We start from the raw sequence: 27,664 nt of genomic DNA on the forward strand, positions 1-27,664 counted from the left end.
AACGCCGCAGCCCCGTTCCGACAATCTCTTCTGCTATTTCCAGTCCTCCTACCCCCACCACACCACCCACGCGCTCTCTCGTACCGATCCCCCACCGACGCTACTTCTCGGCTCTTCCGTCTCCTTCGTCTTCCTCGAACGGTGCGCGAGATACCGAAGGCCGAGGCCACGCGACCCAACGGACCTCTCCGCGATCTTTCCCGTCGACCTTCTTTTTCCCTGGCCATCGCGCGACGTGTCACGTAGGGAGGTCAAAAAGTTACCGTAGTAACGACCAGGGAGAAGCCGACAGGAAGAGAAATTTTATTTTTCAATGGAGACTGCCGAGAAACTGGACACCGAAATACATCGAGGGGGTGAATACGAAGACCAAGGAATATTACTCGATTTCATTCAACTCGCGACAAAGATCACGTATCAAATTGTAAACTGTAGGGAAGAAATTTCTTGGTTAACCAACGGACGGCGATCGAAATCGATTTTAAATCGTTTTTCGTTCTTTTGGGAGGGAAGAGGTAGGTTTTGTCGTCACAGCATCACGAGTGATGTCATTCACAAATTGTAACAGGCTTTTTCTATTTTTGGTTCTTGATATTTATAGACAGAGACAGAGGATATTGTAAATTGTTCATTTATTTGTAATTGTAGCTGTATTACAGAAACGAATCAAAAGAGGTACACGATGTTTCGGAGACGGCGCACAAAGTATTTTTTCATTCTGGTATGTATATTGTCGAATAAGAAAGCGCAACGCTCCAAAGGTCTGCACAAACGTGTCCCGTGTGCGTTGTCGTTCGAAACCCGTCGATCTAGATTTTTGCCGACCTATTATATTTGCTCTCGAAAGAAGACTTCATTTTTCACCTCCCTATCCTCATTCTGCTCCCTTTATCTATTCCGCGAGTCGTCGCAGATAGAAACAAGTCCTCTCTTTTGCGAGTGACAGCGCTCTCACGGAAGACCTGTCTCGTACGTCGACGCTGTGCGGTTTTTCATTTTTTCTTTTGACTTTTTTTTCCCATTTGATTCTTCGAGATCTTTTACGAGAAAATGTGTATTAAGTTTGATGCACAGTGTGGTTGAAATTACATTAATTTTTCTCAAATTTAACAAGATTTCGTATGGACTTCTCCATTACTAACCTCAAAAAAAAAAAAAAAAGGGATACGTATTTCGAATCGAAAGATTCGGATTAAAAGTCAGAGTTAGATTGCAATGTAACGACGGAAACCTGTAATGCGCACTGAATCGATTTCAATTAAAACTTAAGTCGAATGAAAATTAGATTCAAGGTATATAGTTTTGCAGTTATGTCGGTTTGAAGAAAAAATTGGCTTAAATTGCGAATCCGACGTGATGTTTGGTTATATCTACACCAGTTTTTTTATTTACTATAGAATATATTTACTATAGAAACCTGTAATGCGCACTGAATCGATTTCAATTAAAACTTAAATCGAATGAAAATTACATTCAAGGTATATAGTTTTGCAGTTATGTCGGTTTGAAGAAAAAATTGGCTTAAATTGCGAATCCGACATAATGTTTGGTTATCTCTACAGCAGTTTTTTTATTCCGTTCGAGCAGAGAATCTTCGTGTAAATTTTCGATCGCATTAAGCGAGAATTCTCCAGTCACATCGGTTTGGCGCGGTCGATTGCAAAGAAATCCACCGCGACTGTAAACTTGGACGAATCGCGTCGCGCGTATAATGAATTTCCCGCGTAAAATGTTCAGAAGCAACATTGTACCTTTCGGTCTGTCGAAGGACATTCTTCGCGAGGCTGTGTCGTTTAAATCGAGATTCAGTCGTCGTATATTTCGTCGTAGCACGGTGATCGCTTTTTCGTCGCGACACGTAAACCCGGTACGATTACATTTTCAAGATATTCCATGAATAAAACGTGACAAGATTGGACTCACCGAACGTCGCGGAGGTGTAGAATGTGGCTGAGACGGGGTTTGGTCACCTGTCGCATCGGAATATATATTTAATGGTACGCACGAATGCTCGCATCTTCGCTATCACCTCCTCCTGCATCAGATTGAAGCACATCGCGATCAACGCCATACCTGCAACACATCCGTGACATCGTGTTCATGCTTTTCGTCGCGAGGTAGCGACTGGTGTGATGCAATTCGATTCTCCGCTGTTTATTTTGCCGTTTCTATTTGGAGACACGATTTACACGTGTACAGGACGAGTACACGCAATTCGGGTTGCATTTCTGACATGGTCGACGAGAGAAAACAGGTGTGGAGAAACGTGTTAGCCACCTTAGGGACGAATCGTTTCGTTTAAAATACACCAAGCAGAATTCAAGCTGACTTCAACCTCTCCGTTAATTTTCTAGACACGATGATACCTCGATAGTCCTAAACAAAAGACTTGTACAATTATCAAGGTTTCACTGTATCTTCAAAATGATCGGTGACATTGAAAAATGTTATTGGGCAAAGTCGAAAGATTTTGGGAGGAGGAACTGTTTATCCTTATATCCGGAAACACACTTTGTGAGAAGGTGTCTAGAGGAATGTCTAACCGAGGAGGTCCTCGTTAACTGTCCGTAGGAGTTTGATAATTTTATGAACATCGACAACTCAAAAGATTTGCACCTCACTTTGTTATCAAAAGATGATGTTACGTGAAACAACCAGTCAAAATTGAGTCTACCAATCCACGCAGATCTCGAGAGGACCTCATCGTTATCAAACTTTTGTCTCGTAGTGTATAAAGCGACGGAGGCTAAGAAGCAATCGATCTTGCGACCCTTGACACGCTTCGTGACACTTTGGCCCTCGCTTTCATTAAGTGGAGTCCAGGACTACGCGTTCGAATCACTTCAGGGGTCTGCCTAGTTTGGATGTAAAAGAAATCGATTTTTCTTTTTTACATTTTCTTAAAGATTCAAGCCTCAACAGCATTATTCCGAAACGATTACGACGAAATTACAAAAATTGACAGTGTTGTGGAACTTTGAACCGAACTCCCTATATGCTCCAATAACATTTTGCAAACCGTTTGGTGTGTAAACCAATAAACCGATTGATTTAAAACACGTACAAAGTAAATACTTCTCGTCGTCCGCATCAAAATCAACTCACTACCTGTGAAAGCTTTTTTTTCACTGAATATATGATTAAAAAATCATATATTCCTTTTCTAAATAATATAATTGTTTCCAATTGTCGAGGCTCTATTATTTATTTCAATTCAGATGATCCTCGTAGTTACGATCTTTCGTTTCTCAGTCGAAAATTACCAGAACAGTGCTCAAGTCTTTTCGTATACATTATTCGCGACGATGTATCTCTGCAACGAAATCGATTATTTAAACTTGAACAAATTCTTTCGATTTGGCAGAATATCAATTTTTCAACATACGTTCAAAGTTCGACAGTGAGGTGTTCGATGATTCTCCGAAGAAAAAGTTCAAGTATGATGAAATTTTGACTAGTCCTGACCGTTTCACTTGCGAACCAAATTGAGCGGTATCTCGCGATCGATACGCGCGGATCGGTGATCGAGGATTTTGTTTTACGAACAATTTCGCGCGACAGGCGAAACAAAAGGGGTTTGTCGGCTATTGGACACGACGAGCGACTTAATACGCTCGCGCCACGAAACCAGCCTATCCAAAGCGGATAACAGAGTCCCGTTCGACGAATTAAAGCTGTTGAGCTCTTTTAAAGCGATTAAGTCCGTTCGCGCGACATCGTGTTCTCCCCCTCCACCCACCTATCCTCTGGAAATCCGATTGTCGCTCCAGCAAAGGAACAATTACGACGCGAATTTCGCATCCGAACGGCTAGACCACCTGCGCGACGATAACTTCCACTACCTCTGTTCGCCAGCAGTTTTTAAATCTTTCCCGTTGAGAATTATCGATATTGATCGTTCTATTATTTTATTGTCTCCTCGCTAAGAGACGCGGGAAAGAATCTCCAACGATCGTTCCTCCGCGATAAATGGAACTTTTTCATCAACGTGAACTAAATTTTCATTGAAACAACCGATTCGTGATTGGATAATTCCAACCGTTCGTCTTCCAGATTTTATACCGCACTTTGGATCTAAAAGGAAGGAATTATACAGTTTCGTTGAAAAATAATGGGAATAAATTCTCTTTCAAATTTGTACGGTTGTAACTTGCCGAAAACTGGTTAATTTAACGTGTATCGTGAGTCATACAGTAGACGTTAAATCGGTATGAGAGATTTTGTCGAAATTTAGGTTATGAAATAGAACGCGTGCACAATGACATACAATATCGTAGAAGCAAAATGAACTGACCGTCATTTTGTACACTATTTCTACGATATTTATCGTTTTATAACCTCCATTTATCCTTTAAGAAATCCTTTAAGTTTGAACGTGAGGTAGAACAAAAAGAGAGAGAATGATGGGATAGATACACAGCGTAGTAAGGGTATAGAAGTGGTTTGTTGACCTTGAACGGCCAAATAAGTTAGGTGCAACCGACCACAGACGGCTGCTAGCCTAATAATAATATCGAAATCGTATCGAAGTTTATCTTCTCCAGGAAACGTTGCGCGTCGATCGCAAAATCGAAACGTTAAACGTGAAAACTGCTAAGACTCGTGACTGATCTACACTCACCAAGCATCAGGTACATGGAACAGAAGATAAAGGATAAATCGAAGCCCTGGGCCGCGTAGATCTTGTCGCCAGGGACTATATCTCCGAAACCTATGGTCGATAAAGAGACGAAGCAAAAGTAAGAACCGTCCAGCATGTTCCATTCCTCCCACTCAGAGAACAGGATAGCTCCGCCCCAAATGTATCTGGAAAGTTGTTCGAAATTAAAATTTTTTTTAACAGTAGTACCCGACGGGCACTAAATATCAGGTTGTTCGAAAAGTAATTTCGTTTTTGTTTAGTGAAAATGAAACACGATTTCTTTTAGAGCGTATAAACATTTTATTAAATTATATATTCTCCATTTTGGAAATGACTTTCCGAACAACCTAATAATTTCGTACCAGTGTTGAAACGTAATCGATTTTATTGTACAGAGAATAAATACTAATACACTATTGTTCAATGTAGTTGAACTATTAGGTACGTCTTCACGATCGATACATTCGAATATTAAGATACACGGTATAAAACAACTTTCGAATGACAGAATTTGAATCGTTACTTCGCTCAAAAGCATTGTAGGTAGAAACTATTATCTCGAAATGAGATTCAGTCACGCATGAACCGACCGACGTCGAAAATGAGAGAGAGAGAGAGAGAGAGAGACAGAGCAACAGCGAGCGAGTCTCGCATTACATGCGCTTGGTTGCCGAAACATTAAAGCCACACTCCACGCGTATCGGTGTGATACCCATTAATATTCACTTCACACTTGGACTATTTTTAATTCGATATTGACAAATTTATCGTCGACACTCACCCGACCATTATCGCGACACAGAGTGTCAGCGGTACAGTGACACGTTGTGGATCATAGCTACTACTATCGTCGTCATCTTCGTCGTTTTCATCGCTCTCATTTTTCTCGTCACTGCTTTCCAAGGAGACTTCCTCGTCCACGCTGGACCCGTCGGTTTCCTGACCGTGTATATTGACCAACTGTCAACGATTACCTCTTTTAATCTTGCGTCTGAACAACCCAATTACCGAGACATCGCTATTGGACATTTGAGTCTAACTTGATTGAAATTTCGAGCGTTAATAATACGTAACACCGAAGATCGTACGATTACAGAAACCTCGAGTGCGAAGCAAGTCTACGATGAACAATTTCGAGATAAAATTCCACGAGAACGAAATATAAAATTATTGGAGGAGCATTTTGCGTAAAGACACTTACTTGCCAATGATTTTTTCTAATATCGACGCCATCGCGTTGAACGCCTCTCGTCGTCAATTCACGTGGTTTTCTGCGACATCTGGACATACGGAAATTTTTGTTTTGGAGTTATTATTGTTGTATTTACGATTATGATTGCAATTGGTATAATGTTTTACACAATGTAACGTACAGTGTTACTCGTCTCGAAGGTGCGTTCCTCGGAACCGAAGAGGCACATTTATTGAAAGGGAACAACGTTCTTTACGATTTATCGCGCACTTCAAACGTAGAAAAAGATAGCAGGCAGAGAACGAAGAGGGACTGAGAATCGAAGTAGGTGGCGCTATCTGTGCGAGACAATGATGATGTTCTTGTTTACATCCACATTTATCGCGATGCTCTTATTTATATTCAGATTTATCGCGATATTCTTGTCTGCACTCCCATTTATTGCGAGCCGTACGAATTCCACAGTTCGAAACAATCTCACGATATGACGTGCACGCGAGGAATCGATGCATCGAAAAACATTTTCTCTATTTGATCGTCGAATAAACTCAATTTTTTAATAAAATAAACTAATAAAATAGCTAAATCTCCACGTAAAATATCGTGCTAACATAAGTTACGTTACATACATGGCAGACGTAACATTATTTTAAATTTGGTTAAAAATCTGTTTGTGTAATTTATTAACAGTAATTGTGAAGTATGTATAAGTTATGAGTTTATCGGATAAATAAATATTACTCAAATTATGTCGTGTTTGGTCTTATTTTAATCAGAAAAATATTACGAAAATGCTAAACAACATTCGATGCAAGGAAAGCGAAGAATAAAAAAGTTTTATCTTTTTCTTAGTTTTGTATCATAGGGATATTCGATTCCGAATCGTATTACACACATTTACACTACTCTCCGTAGTGTGGGAAACATTTTCACATTTAACGTGAGATATCCTCGCACATTTAAGGCGAGAATACTCTATTATAGTAGAAGAATCTATATACGTTGTAACAGAGTGGTTATCTAATCGCGTAGAATCGCGTACAGCTTTTAAACCTAACCTCAATCTCAGTTGTGCGTCGTCAGAGATCGGGACAGAAATTGAACCTATTATGGCTCGAGTTCTAACATTACTGTAACGATCTAGGAAAAGTGAGTCCCTGGTCGAGGTTGTATTGTCGTTCGAAATAAGAAAAGGACGCTTACCTGCAGAGAAAGCAGCGAGCATAAGTCCATTTGAAGCTTTTCGCGAGAATGTCGCCGATGTTGCTGAGGTAGAGTAAGAAAAGTGGCATGCCAATTATGGCGTACACTATGGTCACCACTTTGCCCCACTTCGTCTTCGGACAAATGTTTCCGTAACCTGTGGAACCATTACGATTCGATTAAGTCAATCTTCCAATGATAACAATAATAATGTCTGCATTATGCAACTCGTGCAAAGATAGATATAGGTTAGGACTGAGAATACGAAGAAAGTATTTTCGATTTATTAGAAATTTGTTGTTAAGATATGCACCATCTTTTAATATATTTCGTTAGGTTTGTTGCTTCCATAAGTTTCTGCAAGATTTTTTACAAAATAATTATTGCGTGAAAGGATTGAATATGAAGAAACTATTCTTGATTTATTAAAAATTTATTGTTAAGATATGCACCATCTTTTAATATATTTAATTAGATTCGTTGCTTCCACAAGTTTCGGTAAGATTTTCTACAAAATAATTATTGCATAGAAGGGTTGAATATGAAGAAACTATTCTTGATTTATTAGAAATCTATTGTTAAGATGTGCACCATCTTTTAATATATTTAATTAGATTCGTTGCTTCCATAAGTTTCGGTAAGATTTTCTACAAAATAATTATTGCATGGAAGGATTGAATATGAAGAAACTATTCTTGATTTATTAGAAATCTATTGTTAAGAAGTGCACCATCTTTTAATATATTTCGTTAGATTCGTTGCTTCCATAAGTTTCGGTAAGATTTTCTACAAAATAATTATTGCATCTTAGGGTTGGATATGAAGAAAGTATTCTTGATTTTAGAAATTTGTTTTTAAGTTATGCACCATCTTTTAATGTATTTCGTTAGGTTCGTTGCTTCCATAAGTTTCGGTAAGATTTTCTACAAAATAATTATTGCATCTTAGGGTTGGATATGAAGAAAGTATTCTTGATTTTAGAAATTTGTTTTTAAGTTATGCACCATCTTTTAATGTATTTCGTTAGGTTCGTTGCTTTCGTACGTTTATGCAAGATTTTCTACAATATAGTTATTACATGGAAGGGTTGTTACTGTAAAAGATCGGGTTTTCCTTTGAAAGAAACGCTCGAAATCGCTACCAAGGCGTGCTCAATATGGAGATCATCTTGAAAAGGACTCTCGGGACGCCCGTTCGAAATAGAGAAAAATCGATCGACATCTCCAGTTTTGCCTCGCGGTCTCGTTCCATCGAGAACGAACCCCTCGAGGGTGTTAAGAGCCATATCGACCCTCCGGAACCTTCAATCTGGACACCAGCAGCTTAAAAGGTAAACGAGCAGATCGCGGGAACTCGTTGAAGCAAAAGCTAGCTGTAAACAATTTTAACGAGCCAGCTTTCTGCATTTATGTCTCTATCCATCCGTGATCTAGTAAATATGATTCATAATTCAACGAAATAAAGTGAACAAAATCTCGCCCTTCACCCTGCCTTCGCGGGGGAAATTATTTCACACGTTATTGGAAAAACTTTTGAATTTTCAATCTTCACGATCGTCCCGTATCGAATGTCGGAAATCGTCCGCAGAGAAACGCTCGATGGAAACTTATAGTCGATTAAGTAAATTAACGACACCAGCACGAACACATTTTATCGACAATTTCTTTTTTATAGTCTCGGCGGTGTTACAAGGATCACCTCTGGCTAAAGAATTTAATTAAAATACTATTCTCGTTGTACATAAACACCGAGAAACAAATTTTTAAGTAACAGATCATTTTTATGTTCGAACGTGTGGAGATTTCATGGTCACCTTGTTTCTTTTAAACAAAACGCACATTTTGTAACCTTAGAAGAATAAATCATGGAAAATTGTTGAACTATCGTTCATAGAAATCTAATACACGTACGATTATTTACAACGATTATTTACCAGTAAATTTTTGAACGCTTACGTCTTTCCAATAAAGAACCTTCGAACCTAAGTCTATGAAAACTTCTTTTTTGCTATTTGGCTTTACCAACGCGTAGCATAAGTTTAACCCTGATATTTTGGACACCCTGTATACACAGAACCCGGAAGACAACAGCGATCGAATTTCACAGCGAACACTGTACTCCAGAAGTGTTCAAGACAGTAACAGTTACGAGTGATGAGTTATCGCTGGAACTTCCATCGCATCTCTTTCATCGGTCCAGGCATACTTCCGGTTGCAACAATCGAGAAGATTCGAACGTGAAAACTTCATAGGTGTGAATTGGTGAAGTGGTCGTTGGAAATTCATTCGGAACAATGGCAGCGGGAGGTGGGAGGCATCGTAAAACAGGAATTATCCAGAGATGTCTGACGAATGGCGACGAACTTCCAGCTACGCTCTTCCGTTTGTGTATGTACGTGTGTATGTGTGTGTGTACATCCGGGATAAATTTCGTTGAGTTCGCTCGAAGCAGTCGATGCATTAAAAATCCACCGGTTCGCTGAATAAACGACGCGTTTGGTCGACAGTTTCATTCTAACCCCCGCATCACGACCCCCTCCCCCCCACACTCACCCACCCCCAAGCCTTGTTATTTTTAAACATTTGCGGCCGTGGTCGCAATTAATGAAACGACGAAACCCGCGACCGGGTTTTCGTTCGGCTGATTTTTTCAGCGCGGTCTCTGGCCAAGTTCTCGTTAACTATTCGTGCGTCAGAAACCAGAGCGAAACGGCCGGTGCGTGCGAACGGAAGCATAGATGTCCTGGCGCGCGCGCCAATAAAACCGCGCTCGGATTATTTTCCGTCCGCCCTGGCGTATTATAATTTATCGGCTTCATGGGACGACGATTTATTCGACGTCGTTTTTCACCGAGAGGAATTTTTCAGTTCCGAATGATGCGTGGAGAAAAGCAACGCGAGCTAGAATTCACCCGGTGTGTCGCTTCGTGACGATTGGTCGGGTAAATTGGTTTTGGAACTTTCGACCACGGGGTTCGATGTTGGGTAAATGTAACACGAAGCGGTGTAATTATGTAGCAGGTTGTACAATAAGTTTCGTCGTTTTTTCCATTGTGGAAAAACATACCGTGACACTGGAATTTTGAACAAATTGAAATATAAGAATGACAGATCTGCACGAAACTTCAGATATGTACATCAAACAGTAGTAGTCCACTTTAGGAACATTTGTAGAAACAGAGGTAACTTTTATTATTTTAAGTTGCAATCTTACTCGTGTTACACGTGATGTAGAACATAATTGAGAAGGCTCGACGGTTAGTCTGCGTTAAGTGTTACGAAACCAGAACTTTGGCTTCAGTTCTTGTGCTTGTGGTTCGAGTTTGAGTTGAGCTCCTAATCGAGTTGTCTAAAGCCACATTCTCACTTCGGGAACATTTGTAGAACCAGAGGTAACTTTTATTGTTTTAAGTTGCAATCTTACTCGTGTAACACGTGATGTAGAACATAATTGAGAAGGTTCGACGGTTAGTCTGCGTTAAGTGTTACGAAACCAGAACTTTGGCTTCAGTTCTTGTGCTTGTGGTTCGAGTTTGAGTTGAGCTCCTAATCGAATTGTCTAAAGCCACATTCTCACTTTGGGAACATTTGTGGAACTAGAGGTAACTTTTATTATTTTAAGTTGCAATCTTACTCGTGTAACACGTGATGTAGAACATAATTGAGAAGGCTCGACGGTTAGTCTGCGTTAAGTGTTACGAAACCAGAACTTTGGCTTCAGTTCTTGTGCTTGTGGTTCAAGTTTGAGTTGAGCTCCTAATCGAGTTGTCTAAAGCCACATTCTCACTTTGGGAACATTTGTAGAACCAGAGGTAACTTTTATTATTTTAAGTTGCAATCTTACTTGTGTAACACGCCATGTAGAATGTAATTGAGAAGGCTCGATGGTTAGTCTGCGTTAAGTGTTACAAAACCAGAACTTTGGCTTCAGTTCTTGTGCTTGTGGTTCGAGTTTGAGTTGAGCTCCTAATCGAGTTGTCTAAAGCCACATTCTCACTTTGGGAACATTTGTGGAACTAGAGGTAACTTTTATTATTTTAAGTTGCAATCTTACTCGTGTAACACGTGATGTAGAACATAATTGAGAAGGCTCGACGGTTAGTCTGCGTTAAGTGTTACGAAACCAGAACTTTGGTTTCAGTTCTTGTGCTTGTGGTTCGAGTTTGAGTTGAGCTCCTAATCGAGTTGTCTAAAGCCACATTCTCACTTTGGGAACATTTGTGGAACTAGAGGTAACTTTTATTATTTTAAGTTGCAATCTTACTCGTGTAACACGTGATGTAGAACATAATTGAGAAGGCTCGACGTTTAGTCTGCGTTAAGTGTTACGAAACCAGAACTTTGGCTTCAGTTCTTGTGCTTGTGGTTCGAGTTTGAGTTGAGCTCCTAATCGAGTTGTCTAAAGCCACATTCTCACTTTGGGAACATTTGTGGAACTAGAGGTAACTTTTATTATTTTAAGTTGCAATCTTACTTGTGTAACACGCCATGTAGAATGTAATTGAGAAGGCTCGACGGTTAGTCTGCGTTAAGTGTTACGAAACCAGAACTTTGGCTTCAGTTCTTGTGCTTGTGGTTCGAGTTTGAGTTGAGCTCCTAATCGAGTTGTCTAAAGCCACATTCTCACTTTGGGAACATTTGTAGAACCAGAGGTAACTTCTATTATTTTAAGTTGCAATCTTACTCGTGTAACACGTGATGTAGAATATAATTGAGAAGGCTCGACGGTAAATCTGCATAACAAAACTGTGGCTTTACCTTACGTGTTAGGATCTATCTAAGCATGAATCGAACTCTGAGTAGAGCTATTGTTTTGACCCAAGTATCTCATAAGGATTTCGTAAAATACTTTGACTCGACACTAATGAGATAACGTAATGTTACATGTATCACAAATTACATTTCTTTTATTTTCAGAGAGGCGAGAAATATTGTCAGAGAGATATAATTTAGTTTTGACGGTTAGTCGTTACAATAAAAATATTAATTTTTAAACGATTATCAATATTTACATTCTATTTAATTAATTGCTTTATATATTACATATGAACCAAGTAATTAAATATGAACCAAACATACGATACCAATAAATACCGATGATAACATTTCTTTAAATTCCAAATAAAAAATTAAGATGAATACAAATTATTGATAAAAAATGAAAAATATGTATTTCAGCATAATTATAGCGTGCACATATTATCGTTTATTTTATTATATTATTACGGTTTATTTTTCTCGTTACCGACGTTACTTATCGATGTCAATTGAAAATGAACAAAATACTCTCGACTGTTTAATCAAAATTTCCGCCTGTCTCGTCAGTCCGGGTATTTCATCGGTCTCATGAGATACCGAGCTCATGAGCTACTCGAGTGTTTCACAATGAACAGCTCTAGCTTCAAGTCGAGTCGCTTAAATCTACATTTTCACTTTAGAAACAATACAGCCTGTTTTTGCAGAACCACACGATTCGAATGGCGTAGATCTCGAAAAACAAAGTCTCAAATTATAAAATGCTAAAGGAGTTTTTGATTGTTTCTCGCACAGGAAGTTTTTATTTCGAAATTTTACGATGTGCATTATTAAGAAATGGAATATCGTAGAAAGATGGACCCCAATTTTCACCTCTATATCTTTTTTATCATTCACGAAACTGGATATACTAGGTCGTTGAATAAGTTTTGTCGTTTTTTCTATTGCAAAAAACATACTGTGACACTTCAATTTTGAACAAATGTAAATATAAGAATGACAGATCTACATGAAACTTTAGGTATGTACATCAAACAGTAGTACCAGCTTTATAAAAATAAAACGACGAACCTAATAGCGCCATTTCTTATCGAACGACAAAACTTATCGAACAATCTATTATTTCCTTCGTATGCAAACAGAACGAAAATACTAGGTTGTTCAGTAAGTTTTGTCGTTTTTTCCATCGTAAAAAAATACTATTACACTTCAACTTTGAATAACTGAAAATATACGAACGAGTCGATAGATCTACATGAAACTTCACACATGTTCATCAAACAGTAGTACCAGCTTTATAAAAATAAAACAACGAACCTAATAGCTTCATTTCTTATCGAACGACAAAACTTATCGAGCAACCTATTATTTCCTTCGTATGCAAACAGAACGAAAATACTAGGTTGTTCAATAAGTTTTATCGTTTTTTCTATTGCAAAAAAAATACTAGAACACTTCAACATTGAACAACTGTAAATATATGTACGAGTCGAAATTTCACACGTGTTCGACATACAGTAGTACCATCTTTCGAAAAATAAAACGACGAAGTGAGCAGCAAAATAAAAATGGCGATTCAGAGAAAGGTGTGGCATTGTCGATGGCTTGAAATTGTTAGAAATGCAAAAGAAAAGAGAATATTGTGAACAATATTGATATGACGAATACTAGCTTGTTCAACAAGTTTGTCGTTTTTTCCATTGTAAAAAAATACTACGACACTTCAACTTTGAATAACTGTAAATATACCAGGTTGTTCGATAAGTTTTGTCGTCTTTTCCATTGTAAGGAAATACTATGACACTTCAACTTTGAGCAACTGTAAATATACAAGTGGATAGATCTACACGAAATTTCACACATGTTTATCAAACAATAGTACCTTCTTTAAAAAAGTAAAATTATATTTAACGAACCTAATAGCTTCATTTCTTATCGAACGACAAAACTTATCGAGCAACCTATTAAGATCCGTCTCGATCGCCCAAGACACCCTACACCGTGAAGAATAAGAAATGATCGTTTATCGGCCAGCGACTGATCCACGCAATTAAAACAGAAACGTGAGAAAAGGGCACGTCGTTCGAAACAATTTGATCAGTGTATAATAATAAAAAAAAAAAAAAGGGAATAGCGTCGAAACGAGTGGGAAGGGAGCTTAATGGTTCAGGGAGGGGGCAAGCTCGAAAAACGACGGGTTAGGTTATTAATGGACAACCGATCGCGAGGAACCCGCTCGAAATCGAGTGCGCTGGTCTTCCAGGATTATTAATAAATTACAAGCAAATAAAGCAGCCCAGCCGCGAATTATCGAGCGTGCCGCGATTAATCTTGATAATTGATTGGCCCGCGGCGAAATTGCGGACCGTAGTGTAACGAGGCTGTCCCGGCCTACCCAGGGATATCGGTTCACGTACTTTTGGTTGATCGCCAATAATTCCTTGGCAAATGCGTTACTCTGCCCGCTAATGTCCCCGATCCGTCAGCGTGTATGACGCGACGCTGATTACCACCTCGCAGGGATTCCGAATGATTTATGCGTTTCGCGACAGCTCGAAGAAGTTCAACTCGCCAGGAAGCCGGACTCGAACGTCTCGTTTCAATCTTACGTTCTATTCTTGAATTGTGAGCACGTCACTCGCAAACGAGGACTGAGATCAAACTCAATTTCAATTGCTGGGACGAGCAGAATGTGATTCTGGATAGGGTTCTAGTACCGTTTAAAATTCCAAGTACCATCGTTATCCTGGTACTGATGTTTACGTTATACAGAGCTAGGTGACGACTGCGCCGTTCCATCGGTGTTAATTCGAAGCAAATAACGGCAGATGACAGGAACTGAATCATTTGGAACAATGTCAAGTGAAAGAAGTTACGAAGCGAGCGGGATAATTCACCATTAACCTTCCACAGTCGGTGGTAGGAGAGATTGTCTGTATCTATACGAAACGTCTGTGTAGTTCGTGGGGTTAGCTACAGGGACAGATTAGCACTTAAGAACGATTAAATAAGTTCGTATCGTTTACTTTTGCAAGGGGTGTTCGAAACAATATTTCACTTCAGTGGAAACACTGTTCGGTCGATGCCGAGGTAGTGATGATTTTTTTGCACGCATAACTCGAGAGTATGTCGCAAAGATCACGAAAATATAATCTAAAAATGTTAGTGGAAACTGATCTAACATCGAGAAGTGATCAAAAGAAAGAGGAAAGAAAGAAGAAGAGTGAGAAGGGAAAGTGAATGAAAAAACCACGATAGATAATAATTTTAAGAAATTCATGATAATAATTAATTGCAACGATAATAAATAATTGAGATCTTTAGCGAGGACAATTATCCGTTACATTTATGATAATTTTATCGATCTAATCAAGATGAATAATTTTCAATAGACTTTTTCCTTCTCTTTCCCTTATCTATCTTCTTTCTTTCGTGATTTGTGACATATATTTTCGAGCTAAAAGCAGTTTTTTTCCTGTGAACACCTTGTCATCGATCTTATCCTTTCGACACGTGTTACTCGGATTGCCTGAATTTAATTTAAATTTCACACATGTAAAAATCCAATTGATTTATATGTCTCATTTGGCCATACATTTGATAACTTGGTATTGCGATTTCAAACGCGATGTACTTTACAGAGTTCTGAAACGTAACAGTTTTATCAAAACTGATACGACTCATAGAATCTTACGAGATTGTATTTACTGAATGATCATCAAGGTCGTAAGATACCGAGCACTGTTTGTAAACAGTCGACTGGAGTTAGTTGCATTAGGTGATTTATCGAACGAGTCATTGCACCGCAAGACTAACTCTCGAGCAAGATTCACCAGTACATATGTTTACACGAACTTATTTTATCATTCTCGAATAATAATTTTACCTTTGGAGCAGGGTTCTTAATAGGTTGTTCAATAAGTTTTGTCATTCGATAAAACTTATCGAGCAACCTATTACTATATTGTTCAATAAGTTAGTACTGTTCAATGTAGCACTGTTCAATAAGTTAGTACTGTTCAATGTAGTACTCTTCAATAAGTTAGTACTGTTCAATGTAGTATTCTTCAATAAGTTAGTACTGTTCAGTGTAGTACTCTTCAATAAGTTAGTACTGTTCAATGTAGTACTGTTCAATAAGTTAGTACTATTCCATATAGTACTGTTCAATAAGTTAGTACTATTCAATGTAGTACTGTTCAATAAGTTAGTACTGTTCAATGTAGTACTGTTCAATAAGTTAGTACTGCTCCAAATATTAAAAAATCTAGTACTATACTGTTCAATAACTTCTATTGAAGGACGAAACTTATTGATGAATCTAGTACTATACTGTTCAATAAGTTAATACTGTTCAACGTAGTACTCTTCAATAAGGTACTACTGTTCAACGTAGTACTGTTCAATAAGTTAGTACTGTTCAATGTAGTACTGTTCAATAAGTTAGTACTGTTCAATGTAGTACTGTTCAATAAGTTAGTACTGTTCAATGTAGTACTGTTCAATAAGTTAGTACTGTTCAATGTAGTACTGTTCAATAAGTTAGTACTGTTCAATGTAGTACTCTTCAATAAGTTAGTACTGTTCAATGTAGTGCTGTTCAATAATCTTATTGAACAACCTAGTATTATTCTCGTAAGTACTTATTATCGTAAGTTCTTATTATCCCCGAAGAACGACAGGGATGCATAAGAAAATTTCTGCCAGAAGAATTTTTTCAAAAATCCAGGCAACCGCAAGGTTTTCGGTCCCTGGTCGAGGGAAGACTCGCGTAGCCCCGAATTTTGACGCGTCCCAAGCGGTTATCGTGGGCGAGTCGCAAGGGTCGGCCCGCGAATCGATCTAGCTGTCGACTAGCCGACCCTTTTAGGCTGATGCTGCTGGCCTGTAATCACGGTCGAGATAAAGTGGATAGTAGGGTCTCGTCTCGAACGAGATGGGAGAGAGAGCGAGCCGTGCGGACGGGACGAGGAAGGGGGAGGGGGAGGGCACGAGAGACCCCTGGAATTAATTAAACGGTCGCTGGCAACCCCTCTAACGCGCCAAAAGTTCGCGTCGTTAATTCCCTCTATCTCCGTGCGCCGCGGCGCGAGCCTTTGTCTAAAAAAGAAATATCGAGCGACGGTCAGGTGAAAAAGTACAATGGAATTTTTATTCAGCTTTCCGCGTTGCTGAGAATGAAAATTCGGGCCGCGAGGGAGAGCTACCCTAACCCCTGGTGTGCGATCATTCTGAACCGTGACCGCACGGTCGAAGCAATCTTCGATGGTGTTGGCGATTGAGCTGGGATTTGTTTCGACGATGCTTTCAAACATGACAAATTTTTATCAACGTGTCAGTTGCTCGATTGAAAATTTAAAACATCTTTATCGGTTATTCAAGTATGCATTTTAATATCGACTTTGAATAAACCAGTTGTTTGGACAATGAAATCAATTTTAACGTTCTCGATCAACACCTGGTCTGTCACAGAATAGTAGAAAATTTATGTGTCCGATGTTTTTCTATCGAATCTGTGTATCAATGTTTTACGACATTGTATATTGTACAGACTTAGGTTCAATTGTCGTATCAAACATACTACAACGTCTCGAATATTGGCGTGTTACAATCTTTAAATATTAATTTTATCGCGTAAAGAATTTATTTAGTCACAAACGATATTAGATGCACGCTTGAATTACCAATCGAAATATCTTCGAATAAAAAATTAATATTTTTGTATTAATACATTTTATAACATGTATGTGTAATTTCATTTTCCTCAATGAAATGTTCAGTGTTTTATGGCAGAATTCGATAGAGAAGAATTTTGGGAATGAACGAATAAAGTACATTTGTTTTAAAAATGATCAATTCGGAATATGTAGTTTTGAAGACGAAATAAAGGAGGTCCACTATTTATTTTTATCCAAGGCGATGAGACATTACAAATGACGAGAAAAAACTTGTCCATAAAGTCGCATATGCGCTAAAGCAGTGACGGTCAATTTGTTGCTCGCAACAATGAAGTTTTTCGTCCGATCGAGCATGATTTATTTTATACAAACTTTAAGTTGCATCGTACCTAGGGGTATGTAAATAAAGAAATTGTACAAGAAGTGTAAGACGTAATTGAACAAATAGAAAAATAACGGACACGTGCAATCGAAAGCGAATTAACGCGAGTTAATAAAAGAAATCAAACGAAAGAGTGAAAAATGCGGGAAATTTTGAAAAATCTATTCTCGAAACGAACATTGAATCGAAACAGTGAAATCAATTTTGTGTACACATATCCTGACCATTTTTTAAAAATAAATGTTTGCTCCAATTGCTTAACGATGCACATGAAAGAGAAAAAATGAAACCAAATATATCTCGGAGCTCAATCGAATGTAACTCTGTCGATTAACACCGCGTTAATTAGTCTGAAAAGCGAGTAAAGCTTGGACCATTGTTGGTCCAATTCGAAGGTTCGAATCGATAACGACGCAGACTGGTTTACACGAGAGATTTTGCCCGAGTTTACTTACGAGTTTGTTACTCGTTATACAAATTGCGCAACGTTCGATCATTTGGGTACACAGAATGCACGCTAAGCCCGAAAAGTTACGTCATGATATTATTCTGGCCGAACCGCTGGCAAGGGACGGGTTCTCGGTAAAAATATTCCAAGATCAGGATCAGCGACCGTGTCAAACCTGTAAATCAAACGTCAACACAAACATTTGAGGGAACAGGGAGAGGTCGTTCCAAAAGCAAACTTAGATTGCAAACCTTTGGAGCATGTGACATCTACTAAAATACGTAAGAGGGAGAACCTAGTTCCGATTCAATGGGTCGCACATCAATTTTTACGTGGATAAAATTATTATGAGATATTTCATCGTTTTGTGTTCGTTTGAATTTTTTCAGAGTAAATTAACGCGTAACGCAAACCTCTTCTAACAGACTGCAAACCTTTTGGACATGATATCTACTACAAAGAGAAATTCTTCGCACGTGAGACCTGTTGGAACCAACATTAATTTTTACCTGGGTCCAGAGAGTCTATACTACACATAGGGAAGAAATTTTAAGCAATACTTTATTGCTTTGCATATTCCTGTAAATTAATACGTAACGCAAACTTCTTGTAACAGACTGCAAACCTTTTGGACATGATATCTACTACACAGAGAAATTCTTCGCACGTGAGACCCGTTGGAATCAACATTCATTTTTACCAGGGTCGAGAGAGTCTATACTACACATAGGGAAGAAATTTTAAGCAATACTTTATTGCTTTACATATTCCTGTAAATTAATACGTAACGCAAACCTCTTGTAACAGACTGCAAACCTTTTGGACATGATATCTACTACAAAGAGAAATTCTTCGCACGTGAGACCCGTTGGAATCAACATTAATTTTTATCAGGGTCGAGAGAATTTATATTACACATAGGGAAGAAATTTTAAGCAATACTTTATTGCTTTGCATATTCCTGTAAATTAATACGTAACGCAAACCTCTTGTAACAGACTGCAAACCTTTTGGACATGATATCTACTACAAAGAGAAATTCTTCGCACGTGAGACCCGTTGGAACCAACATTCATTTTTACCAGGGTCGAGAGAGTCTATACTACACATAGGGAAGAAATTTTAAGCAATACTTTATTGCTTTACATATTCCTGTAAATTAATACGTAATGCAAACCTCACGTAACGGATTGCAACCGTCTGAGGCATGTAATGTAATATTTATTAAATTGAGAGAGTCGAAGAATAATTTCTATTAAGGTGAAGGGTAGTTTGTACTACCTCTACAGTAGACATTTTATCGCTCTGTATAAATTTTAATTTTTTTTTTTTTTGCGTAAAGTAACACGCAACACAAAACCTCTTGTAACAGATTGGAAATAGATTGGACGAGAAATATTTTTTCAGGGACAGATTTATCTGGTTCAGTACTGTCACTGTCGTCCAAATATAGAGAATGTTATTGATAGAACAAAATCGACGTATTTCGATAGCGACCTTTGCTCGATGATCTCCCGAGGTCGCTGGAAATATGAGTCAATTAATTTCCGATTCAACGTTATTGACCGCGTTTCTCAAGGGCATTTAGCGCGAACCAATAGCAGCTTGTTTCTTACATTTAACGTTGGGTAAATCTTAATTGGGAATTAAATTGAAAACCTATTAATATTCGTCATCGTGTATTTGACGAGATCGCGACGGAATATAGTTTTAATTTCACTATTATGCAGTGATTCACTTATTTCAGAGTTGTAGACAATATGATTCGAATAAATGAACGAAATATGATAGAAGAGATGAATATACCAGTTGTGAATACAAACTGATATACAGAGGGATTCTAGAAATTGAGACAAATTGTAGTTCTCCTCTCAGCTAAGATACAAACAGTTCATAGAGGAAAAAATTGAGTTCCCCATGTGAAACCATCTTTAGATGATATAATAAGTTTTCATGATGCAACAGTGCATGTGCAATATGCACTTGTTTTCTTAAACTGAATTGTGCGTTTTTTTTTTATATATAAATCAAATTTTCTTATTACTCTGCATGTAAAAGAGATAAGACGTGACCATTGAAAATATAGTACTGTAACTAAACGACATAAATTATAATACTTGGCTACACCACGATATGAAATCTCGAGAGCAACTGCCAAACAACTCGTTAGTTGCCTCATCGACAACTAACAGCTGCCTATCTCCATATTGACATACCCAGTAGAACATTAGTAGAACATAATGAAACATTATTACATGTAAAACAATACTTTACAAGATTTTTCATATTCGATGTTAGGATATTACTTTATTACCAACATACGTGTACTCGATCCACCATAAACGTTTAAACGTTCTATTATTCGCTTCCTTGTATTTTTCAATACATTCTTAAATTGCGTAACAGTTACACTAGCACAATTAACTTTAATTTTAACTTTCGTGTTATAAATTATAACAAAAGGCTGTGAATTCATTTTGCACATATTTTACAAACGAGTCATATTCTCTCAGCCTTTTTTTTTTAATTTATGAAAGTATATTCGGTACGATATATTGCTGTAACATTCTGTCTATATTTATTGTATTTTACAAATGCATTGAAATTATCAAATTTCTTATTATTGAAAATTTAGTACGATATGTTTCAAACTGATTCAATGTAACATAGTTAATGAGCAAACTCTGGGAAGCAAGGCCACTCGAGACACAAATTTGTTGCAAACTGAATGAAATATTTGTATAAATCGCATTGTTTACCTGACACCTGAATAGTCAAATTCTATTCGATCATTTAATCTCATAATTCGTTCTCAAGATCTAATGTACGAAATCTAAAGGTAATCACCACGTGATCTGTTAAAAGTACCATGACAATCTCTGACACTCGTACGTATCAATTTTTTTAATTCACATACGATATCGTATAATATATGTACATTTTAATTACTTCCCCGTTGTTTACGATTCTACTGTACTAATATTTTTAACAGGTTTAACGTGGCTAGAATTTATTAGGTTTGCTTATCAGCGAGCACAATTTTATAAAAAAAAAAAAATACCAGTACTTTATCAGTATTTTCCCCGTACCGTTTCGATCCCCGATAACGAAAATTGTTCGATGGGGGGAGTGGATTAATTAATCGGCAACCGATACACAGTGTCAATCGAAAGATCGATTAAGATCAACGTTCTACGAAGTGGCTTCGTTAATCTCAAGAAGTCGACCGATCGGCAGTCTCGGACTGACCGTTAATTAATTTCCGGCCTAACAAACTCCCTCGCGTATGATTCGCAGTTTGTCGGTTGTCGTCCGTGCGCGAAAGTAATTTTCCAGCCCCCGATACAGGGCCGGCTTCACGGCGATTCGATATCGGGGGAAATGCGAAACTGTCGGCCCGCCGTGATTAAATTTCGAGATTTCTTCGTTATCGCCAGCGATTTCCCTCGCTCCTTTCGACGTCCAAAGTATCCACGATGGCCTCCTCCGCGTGCCCCGCTTTTAACTTACACAGTATCGAGCTTGAAATGCAATTCGAGAAGTACGGGAATCACTGGTTCGAAAATTCATACTCCGAAGCGTTATAATCTTAAAGATTATAATCTTAAATATTATTTGTATCTTAGATTATAATCTTAAATATTATTTGTATCTTAGATTACAATCTTAAATATTATTTGTATCTTAGATTATAATCTTAAATATTATTTGTATCTTAGATTGCAATCTTAAATATTATTTGTATCTTAGATTATAATCTTAAATATTATTTGTATCTTAGATTATAATCTTAAATATTATTTGTATCTTAGATTATAATCTTAAATATTATTTGTATCTTAGATTATAATCTTAAATATTATTTGTATCTTAGATTATAATCTTAAATATTATAATCTTAAATATTATTCAGTCTACTTAGAAGATCTCAAGTTGGATAAATTGCTACCGAATAGCGTATTTCAGGTTGAAAAAAATGGCTACCGTCAGCATTTCATCCTTGTTTTGTTAAAGAGCTTCGCGTTAACAGGATGCACGCTAGAGGGCCTCGAGTTTCATTTATTGTATTTGTGTTACTTGTTTATGATTTTCATTCTAGGTATAGTTCATCTTTGAACAATATTTTTTCATGGAAAATGACTTATCGTCGATATTGTCTTTATACCTGTTTAGAGTCTTCGTGGATAAGGTATTGTTTATGTCCCGAAGGCGATAATTTCGTTCTACAATATTATGTAAAATTTTATAATTTTCCAGATCTTTAAAAAAAGGATTTCTAATCGGAGTTTATCGCGTGATAACGAAACTATTTTATCGTAAAACTTTCAAGAACATAAACAAAAATTAATCAATGAACTTCAAGTGAATTTAAACTTGAACCGAATAAACTCTCGGCGAATCAACAAAGTGAGGTTAGATTTGGGCCTGATTAAAAGACAGATTGGCCAATTGGAATTGACTCTTTGCGTACTTAATTTTAAAACAAGAATCATTTTGACTATTAGATAGTTACATTAGATACTCGTTTTAAAATTATGTACGCAAAGGGTCAACTCCGATTGGCCAATTCGCCTCCTAATCGTGCACAAACCTAACCTCACTTCGATACACTGAGAGTTCATTTGGTTAAAGTTTAAATTCATTTAGAGTTACTTCTGATTTAAAAAAGAAATTTACCCAACTCTGTGCGAGATTTATATTTCATTTAACAAAGGTTCAGTGACGATGTCGATACACAGTCAGTCGCGAGCTACCGAATGCCCATAAAACTCCCTGGTACGGTGCAGTTTCAGACACAACCTAGCACATTTATCACGGTTACATTTATCTTCATTTTCTTTTTGTACGAAATTCTCTCTTGCAATTGAATCGTGGGGAAAGAGAAACGATGAAAAAAAAAAAAAAGAAAAAATGCTGGAGATATGACACTTTGGGACTGTTCGAGTTACTCCTGGGACATTGACAGAAAGGTACGGAACAAAAGGGAGGCAAACTCACCGATCGTGGTGATTACCGTGAGGGAGTAGAGGAACGCTCCGGCGAAGCTCCATCTCTTGTTTTCATCCACACCGTCGTAGCCGTTCTTTATAGCCGTTACCATTTTCCTCTGATAGTTCTCGAGGATTGCTCGCACTTTCGCCTTCCAAATCCTCTCAGAGAACACGTTCTCCTGAGCAAAGAGATGGACGAACGTGAACGCTAGCGATACCATCGGTTCCGGCGAAAATTAGGTACGAGGAACGTCACTTTGCGCGTAACGTTAAAAAGCGTAAAAGTTCATTAATTCGCGACGTAACACTTGACACCACGATCCTCGAGAAGAAGATCAAGGTAAAACGAAACGTACTTCGGGGGTAAATTTAATAAAAAATTGTCCCCCCCGTACGGATGTCAATTTTTATTTCATCCGAGCCAATGATTGCATCGCTACCTAACTCCGCGAGTGCCAATCGAGTTGGATTTAAGTTCTCTTGGTCGTGAATTTCAGTCTTTGCCGTTAATCCTTTAAGAAGATCACTGGACGAAGTAAATTACCGCAGTCTTCGTTTCCGTGAGCCTCGAGTTGGCAAACGAGGAGATGAAAATCGCTTTATGACGAAAGGAAAAAAGGTCAGGAAATACGGCGGAGGGTAGCACGAGAAAGAAGAAACTCGTTACCTTGGAAGTGAGCTCCCAGAGGGTAGCAGCTGTCATGTTTCTCAGCCTGATCACGTCTCCGGCAACGTCCAGGCTGTTTCTGCCCTCGATGTGGGTGAAGAGGAAAGCGCCGGCTATGGTATATCCGACCACCAGACACACTATACCGACGTTGCTGAAGAGAAAGGCTATCAGGGTCCTGGTCCAGTCAGCTATCCTCTCGCCCCACGGCTTCCGTTTTCGTTTTCTTCTTCTTCCGGTTCGGCCGCGATAACTTCCACGCTGCCAGTTTCTGCTCGAAGACGAATAAGGTGGTCGATCCCCTTCCATCTTTCGTCCACCATTCGAGTTCTCGATGATACGTTGCACTCTTCCTCGATCTTCTACGTCGCCTCCTTCGCTCTCGCCTCTCTCTTAATATTCAAAAATGTTCTTCCACGATACATGGCCATCCTCGTTCCTCGCGAATGCCCAATTTTACGCCCTAAAATTATCAAGAAACGTATTCGAGGTCTTCCACGATACATTTCTCGAGTTTCGTCCCTCCGTGGGAGCGATGATACGAGCGCGCAAGTTTTGCAATTTTTCAATTACCGAGGAATTCATTTAACGTTCGATTTGTACTACGAATAGTACAAATCGTATCTTGCACGTAATCACGAATGACTCGCGTACCAGGAACCGTATTGAAAATTACTCTATAAATATACTAAACCACTGAACATCGAGATAGTGAATATATTAATGAAACGTAACATTCGGCGTGGGTCGCTTGTGACCCACGCACCATTCCACAATGTACAAAATTTCATGATATTATATCTTGGGCCGGTGAAAATATCGAGTCAAATGGAAACCTTTTCACGGGTCATAGCTGACCCACGCATTGGAATCCTCCCACACTTCCTAAATTTCGACTTACTCTTCTTATTTACGCGCGGTGTAAGTTAATCGCCCTTTAACAACGGATTGTTACCCTTTTCACGGGTCATAACTGACCCACGCGTTGGAATCCTCCCACACTCCCTAAATTTGGATTTACTCTTCTTATTTACGCGCGATGTAAGTTAACCACCCTTTAACAACGGATTGTTACTCGCGAAGGTGGTCCAATGGGGCCCAATGGATGAGCAAGAAAGGGGTTGGAAGAGGTTCGGGTACGTGGATTCTACCGAGGAGAGCGACCAATTGTAAAATCACCTGCAGCTCGGTTCACCGGGTTAACGTACACGATCGTAAAGACAAACGTTGCAGGACTCGCGGGAAGAACTGTAACTTCAAAGTTTCATGCGTGACAAATGGATTCCTAGCGGTCCAATGGGGGGGATGCGCGAGGCTCGCGATGAAAATTTAAGGCGCGTGAAATTTTCGTATGTACCACCGGCTCAACTCCACGAATGGCACCGGGTCTAGACCCGCACTGCAAAGGTAACGCGAACCGCTGCCAGCATTACGGTTATTACTTCGTGTTGGAATAAAATCCCGTGAAATACGAATGCTACCGATGTAACGTCGAAAATAAGCGTATAAACAATGAGCGTTTATCGCAGGGTTCGTTTTCCTTTTTTCATTGGAAGAGAAAATTGTATTTAGTTACCTCGCTCGGATCGACGTAACGTCTATTCTGAAAATTAAAAATTCACGTCGCCGTACACGGGGTGTTGAAAAAGTTCGCAAACAAATATATATATATTACTGGGTTGTTCGGAAAGTCATTTCGTTTTTTCTTTTTTTGGTGAGAATGAAATAGGATTTTTTTAGAGCGTATAAACAACATTCTCCATTTTGGAAAACGAAACGATTTTCCGAACAACCTAATATATATATATGCAGCGCATTAAAACGGTCAAACGGGTAAAAAAAGTTGACGAAATTGATTGAAAAGTTACGAAAGATTTCGCTTTGGGAAAGAATCACGCGATTCCTTCTATACCGAAATCGTATCTTCGATCGTGTATTCGTAAAAAATTGATTCGTCCCCTCGACGTTGTCGATGCGTTGTATAAATTTGCTCGAAAATTGTTTCGACACTCCGTAGACGTACCGATAGCGTATCCGTCTCGCGAGAAACGCAAGACGCTGTAAAAGATACAAAGATCCGCGTCGAGGGGTTAAAGCTCACCGGTGCAGTTTCGCGAAAGTATTTCGGTAGAGTCATAAAAGAAAAAACAGACCCGTTACACACACTCCCACCAGGTATACCGGAATCTCTCTGTTCGAAGAACCTTACCTGGTGTAATTCGAGACCGATAAATCCCCCGTCTCGAGGACAATCTATAGTCTTCTCCTAGATAAGACGGACGTCGTAGGGCCGCGACCTCTGCGACCCTTTCGCAGACAAGTCGATAGAGAGACACGGTAGAATGCTAAAAAGGGGGGAACCCGGATTATACGCGATCGGGTGACCCGACGCAACAGAAAATTTAATGGAAAACGTCGTATCCTTTCCGACTCCCTGAATTACATCGTCCGAGGGTCTGCTATCGACTTCGTCGCGGCCCGCGGTGAATCGGGAACGCGTTTAACCTAACCTATTGTGCAACCGTTTACGATCCGCTCGAAGAACGAAAAATTCCATTGAGAGTCAAAACCGTGTTCGAACTTTATCGTCCAGTCCGTCCTCGAACAACTGGTACTCAAACGTCCGATCCTCGAAATGAGAGAATCTGAAACTCATCCCACCGCATGCCTCGCGACACGTTCCCGAACAAACTTCGCCGTTAAGATTTCCCTCGTGGCTCTCGGTCGATCTAAACATAGACGCGTCTATGTCTACGCCAATGTTGAACGCACTATCGCGACAACTCGCCACGTGTTGGCGTGTGCTGCACGCTCCATCCTCCACGAGACACGTCTGCGTTTCTTCTTGTAGATCATCTTCCCCCTGTCATCCGACACTTTCGCGGACGTTTGTCCATGCGTGCTCCGGCACTCGCGCGATTCAATGGCACAAGATTCGGCAACTACAGAAATAACTCGAAACCGAGAACGGTTGCGGTGGTGACACCATGAATCCTTCTACCGGGTACCGTTCGAGTTTCGATCGTCCATCGAGTATCGTTTCTAGACAATTTAGAAACTACTTGGAGATCCGTTTAACCCTTTGGACTCGAGAGGAGATCCTCGTTCGCCACCTAATTCGGTGCACTGTTTCCAATCCGGGATAACTTCGCGGTTTGGAATTCAAATTGCAATTGAAGTATCACGTTCTCGTGGAACGCGAACGCGTCTATGCGAAGTATAATAAAATAGTTCCGGATTCATTTTACGACTTAAAGGATTTTCTCGTGGCGTCGGTTTCTGGTTGCGAAGAAGCCTTCGAGTGCAAAGGGTTTTAACCAATTTCACCGATATCTGACGGGACGATTTTGATCACGGGACACTGCAAACTTCCACGTATCGGAGTCTTTCGATTATTTTCTCGGAGAGTGAGATAGAGTGAGGCTGTCCGCGATCGCTACGGATAATTGCGTGCGAACGAGCCGCTTCCACGAGACTCCCTCGTGCACTGATTCCGTGCCACTTCGTTCGATACACTGAAAATAGCGCGGCGCTAAAAATAACCGGATTCAAGCTGCCCGTCCCTGACCGGGTTCCGACTTCCTGGACACCCGGTAGACGCGGGAATCGTCCAGGAAGACGGCCACAAACCGTCTTGGAAATAGATCACGTGTCGAACCAGAGACTCCTGCGGGTCGTGCGGTGTCTTTGACCCGTCTGGACGAGAA

At 39.1% G+C, this 27,664-nt stretch overlaps 3 protein-coding genes across 5 annotated transcripts in view; 2 read left to right on the forward strand and 1 right to left on the reverse strand.

Moving 5' to 3' along the window:
- Nucleotides 1-203: 203 nt before the first annotated feature.
- On the forward strand, nucleotides 204-5,501 carry LOC143143273 (uncharacterized). The gene is made up of 3 exons (XM_076304347.1): nucleotides 204-515; nucleotides 649-721; nucleotides 4,545-5,501. Exons 1-3 carry the CDS (start codon nucleotides 314-316, stop codon nucleotides 4,579-4,581), a joined length of 312 nt encoding a protein of 103 aa, XP_076160462.1. The 5' UTR covers nucleotides 204-313; the 3' UTR covers nucleotides 4,582-5,501.
- Nucleotides 624-27,425, reverse strand: LOC143143243 (TWiK family of potassium channels protein 18). The gene is made up of 9 exons (XM_076304295.1): nucleotides 26,167-27,425; nucleotides 23,958-24,420; nucleotides 23,298-23,469; nucleotides 7,038-7,194; nucleotides 5,844-5,922; nucleotides 5,424-5,602; nucleotides 4,622-4,806; nucleotides 1,924-2,073; nucleotides 624-1,037 (listed from the first exon to the last, which is right to left on the reverse strand). Exons 2-8 carry the CDS (start codon nucleotides 24,264-24,266, stop codon nucleotides 1,967-1,969), a joined length of 1,188 nt encoding a protein of 395 aa, XP_076160410.1. The 5' UTR covers nucleotides 24,267-24,420; nucleotides 26,167-27,425; the 3' UTR covers nucleotides 624-1,037; nucleotides 1,924-1,966.
- Nucleotides 6,933-27,664, forward strand: part of LOC143143249 (uncharacterized) — a 39,256-nt gene continuing 18,524 nt past the window's right edge. The window contains exons 1-3 of one of the 3 annotated variants that reach the window (XM_076304318.1): nucleotides 6,933-7,105; nucleotides 8,109-8,367; nucleotides 9,111-9,428. In XM_076304318.1, coding sequence (XP_076160433.1) covers nucleotides 9,331-9,428 — 98 coding nt within the window. In that variant the 5' untranslated portion in view covers nucleotides 6,933-7,105; nucleotides 8,109-8,367; nucleotides 9,111-9,330. The remainder of the gene's footprint in view (nucleotides 7,106-8,108; nucleotides 8,368-9,110; nucleotides 9,429-27,664) is intronic. The other 2 variants (XM_076304308.1, XM_076304325.1) reach the window with 2 other exon arrangements.

The sequence above is a fragment of the Ptiloglossa arizonensis genome, chromosome 1 (assembly GCF_051014685.1).
Source record: "Ptiloglossa arizonensis isolate GNS036 chromosome 1, iyPtiAriz1_principal, whole genome shotgun sequence".
NCBI classification, from domain to species: domain Eukaryota; kingdom Metazoa; phylum Arthropoda; class Insecta; order Hymenoptera; family Colletidae; genus Ptiloglossa; species Ptiloglossa arizonensis.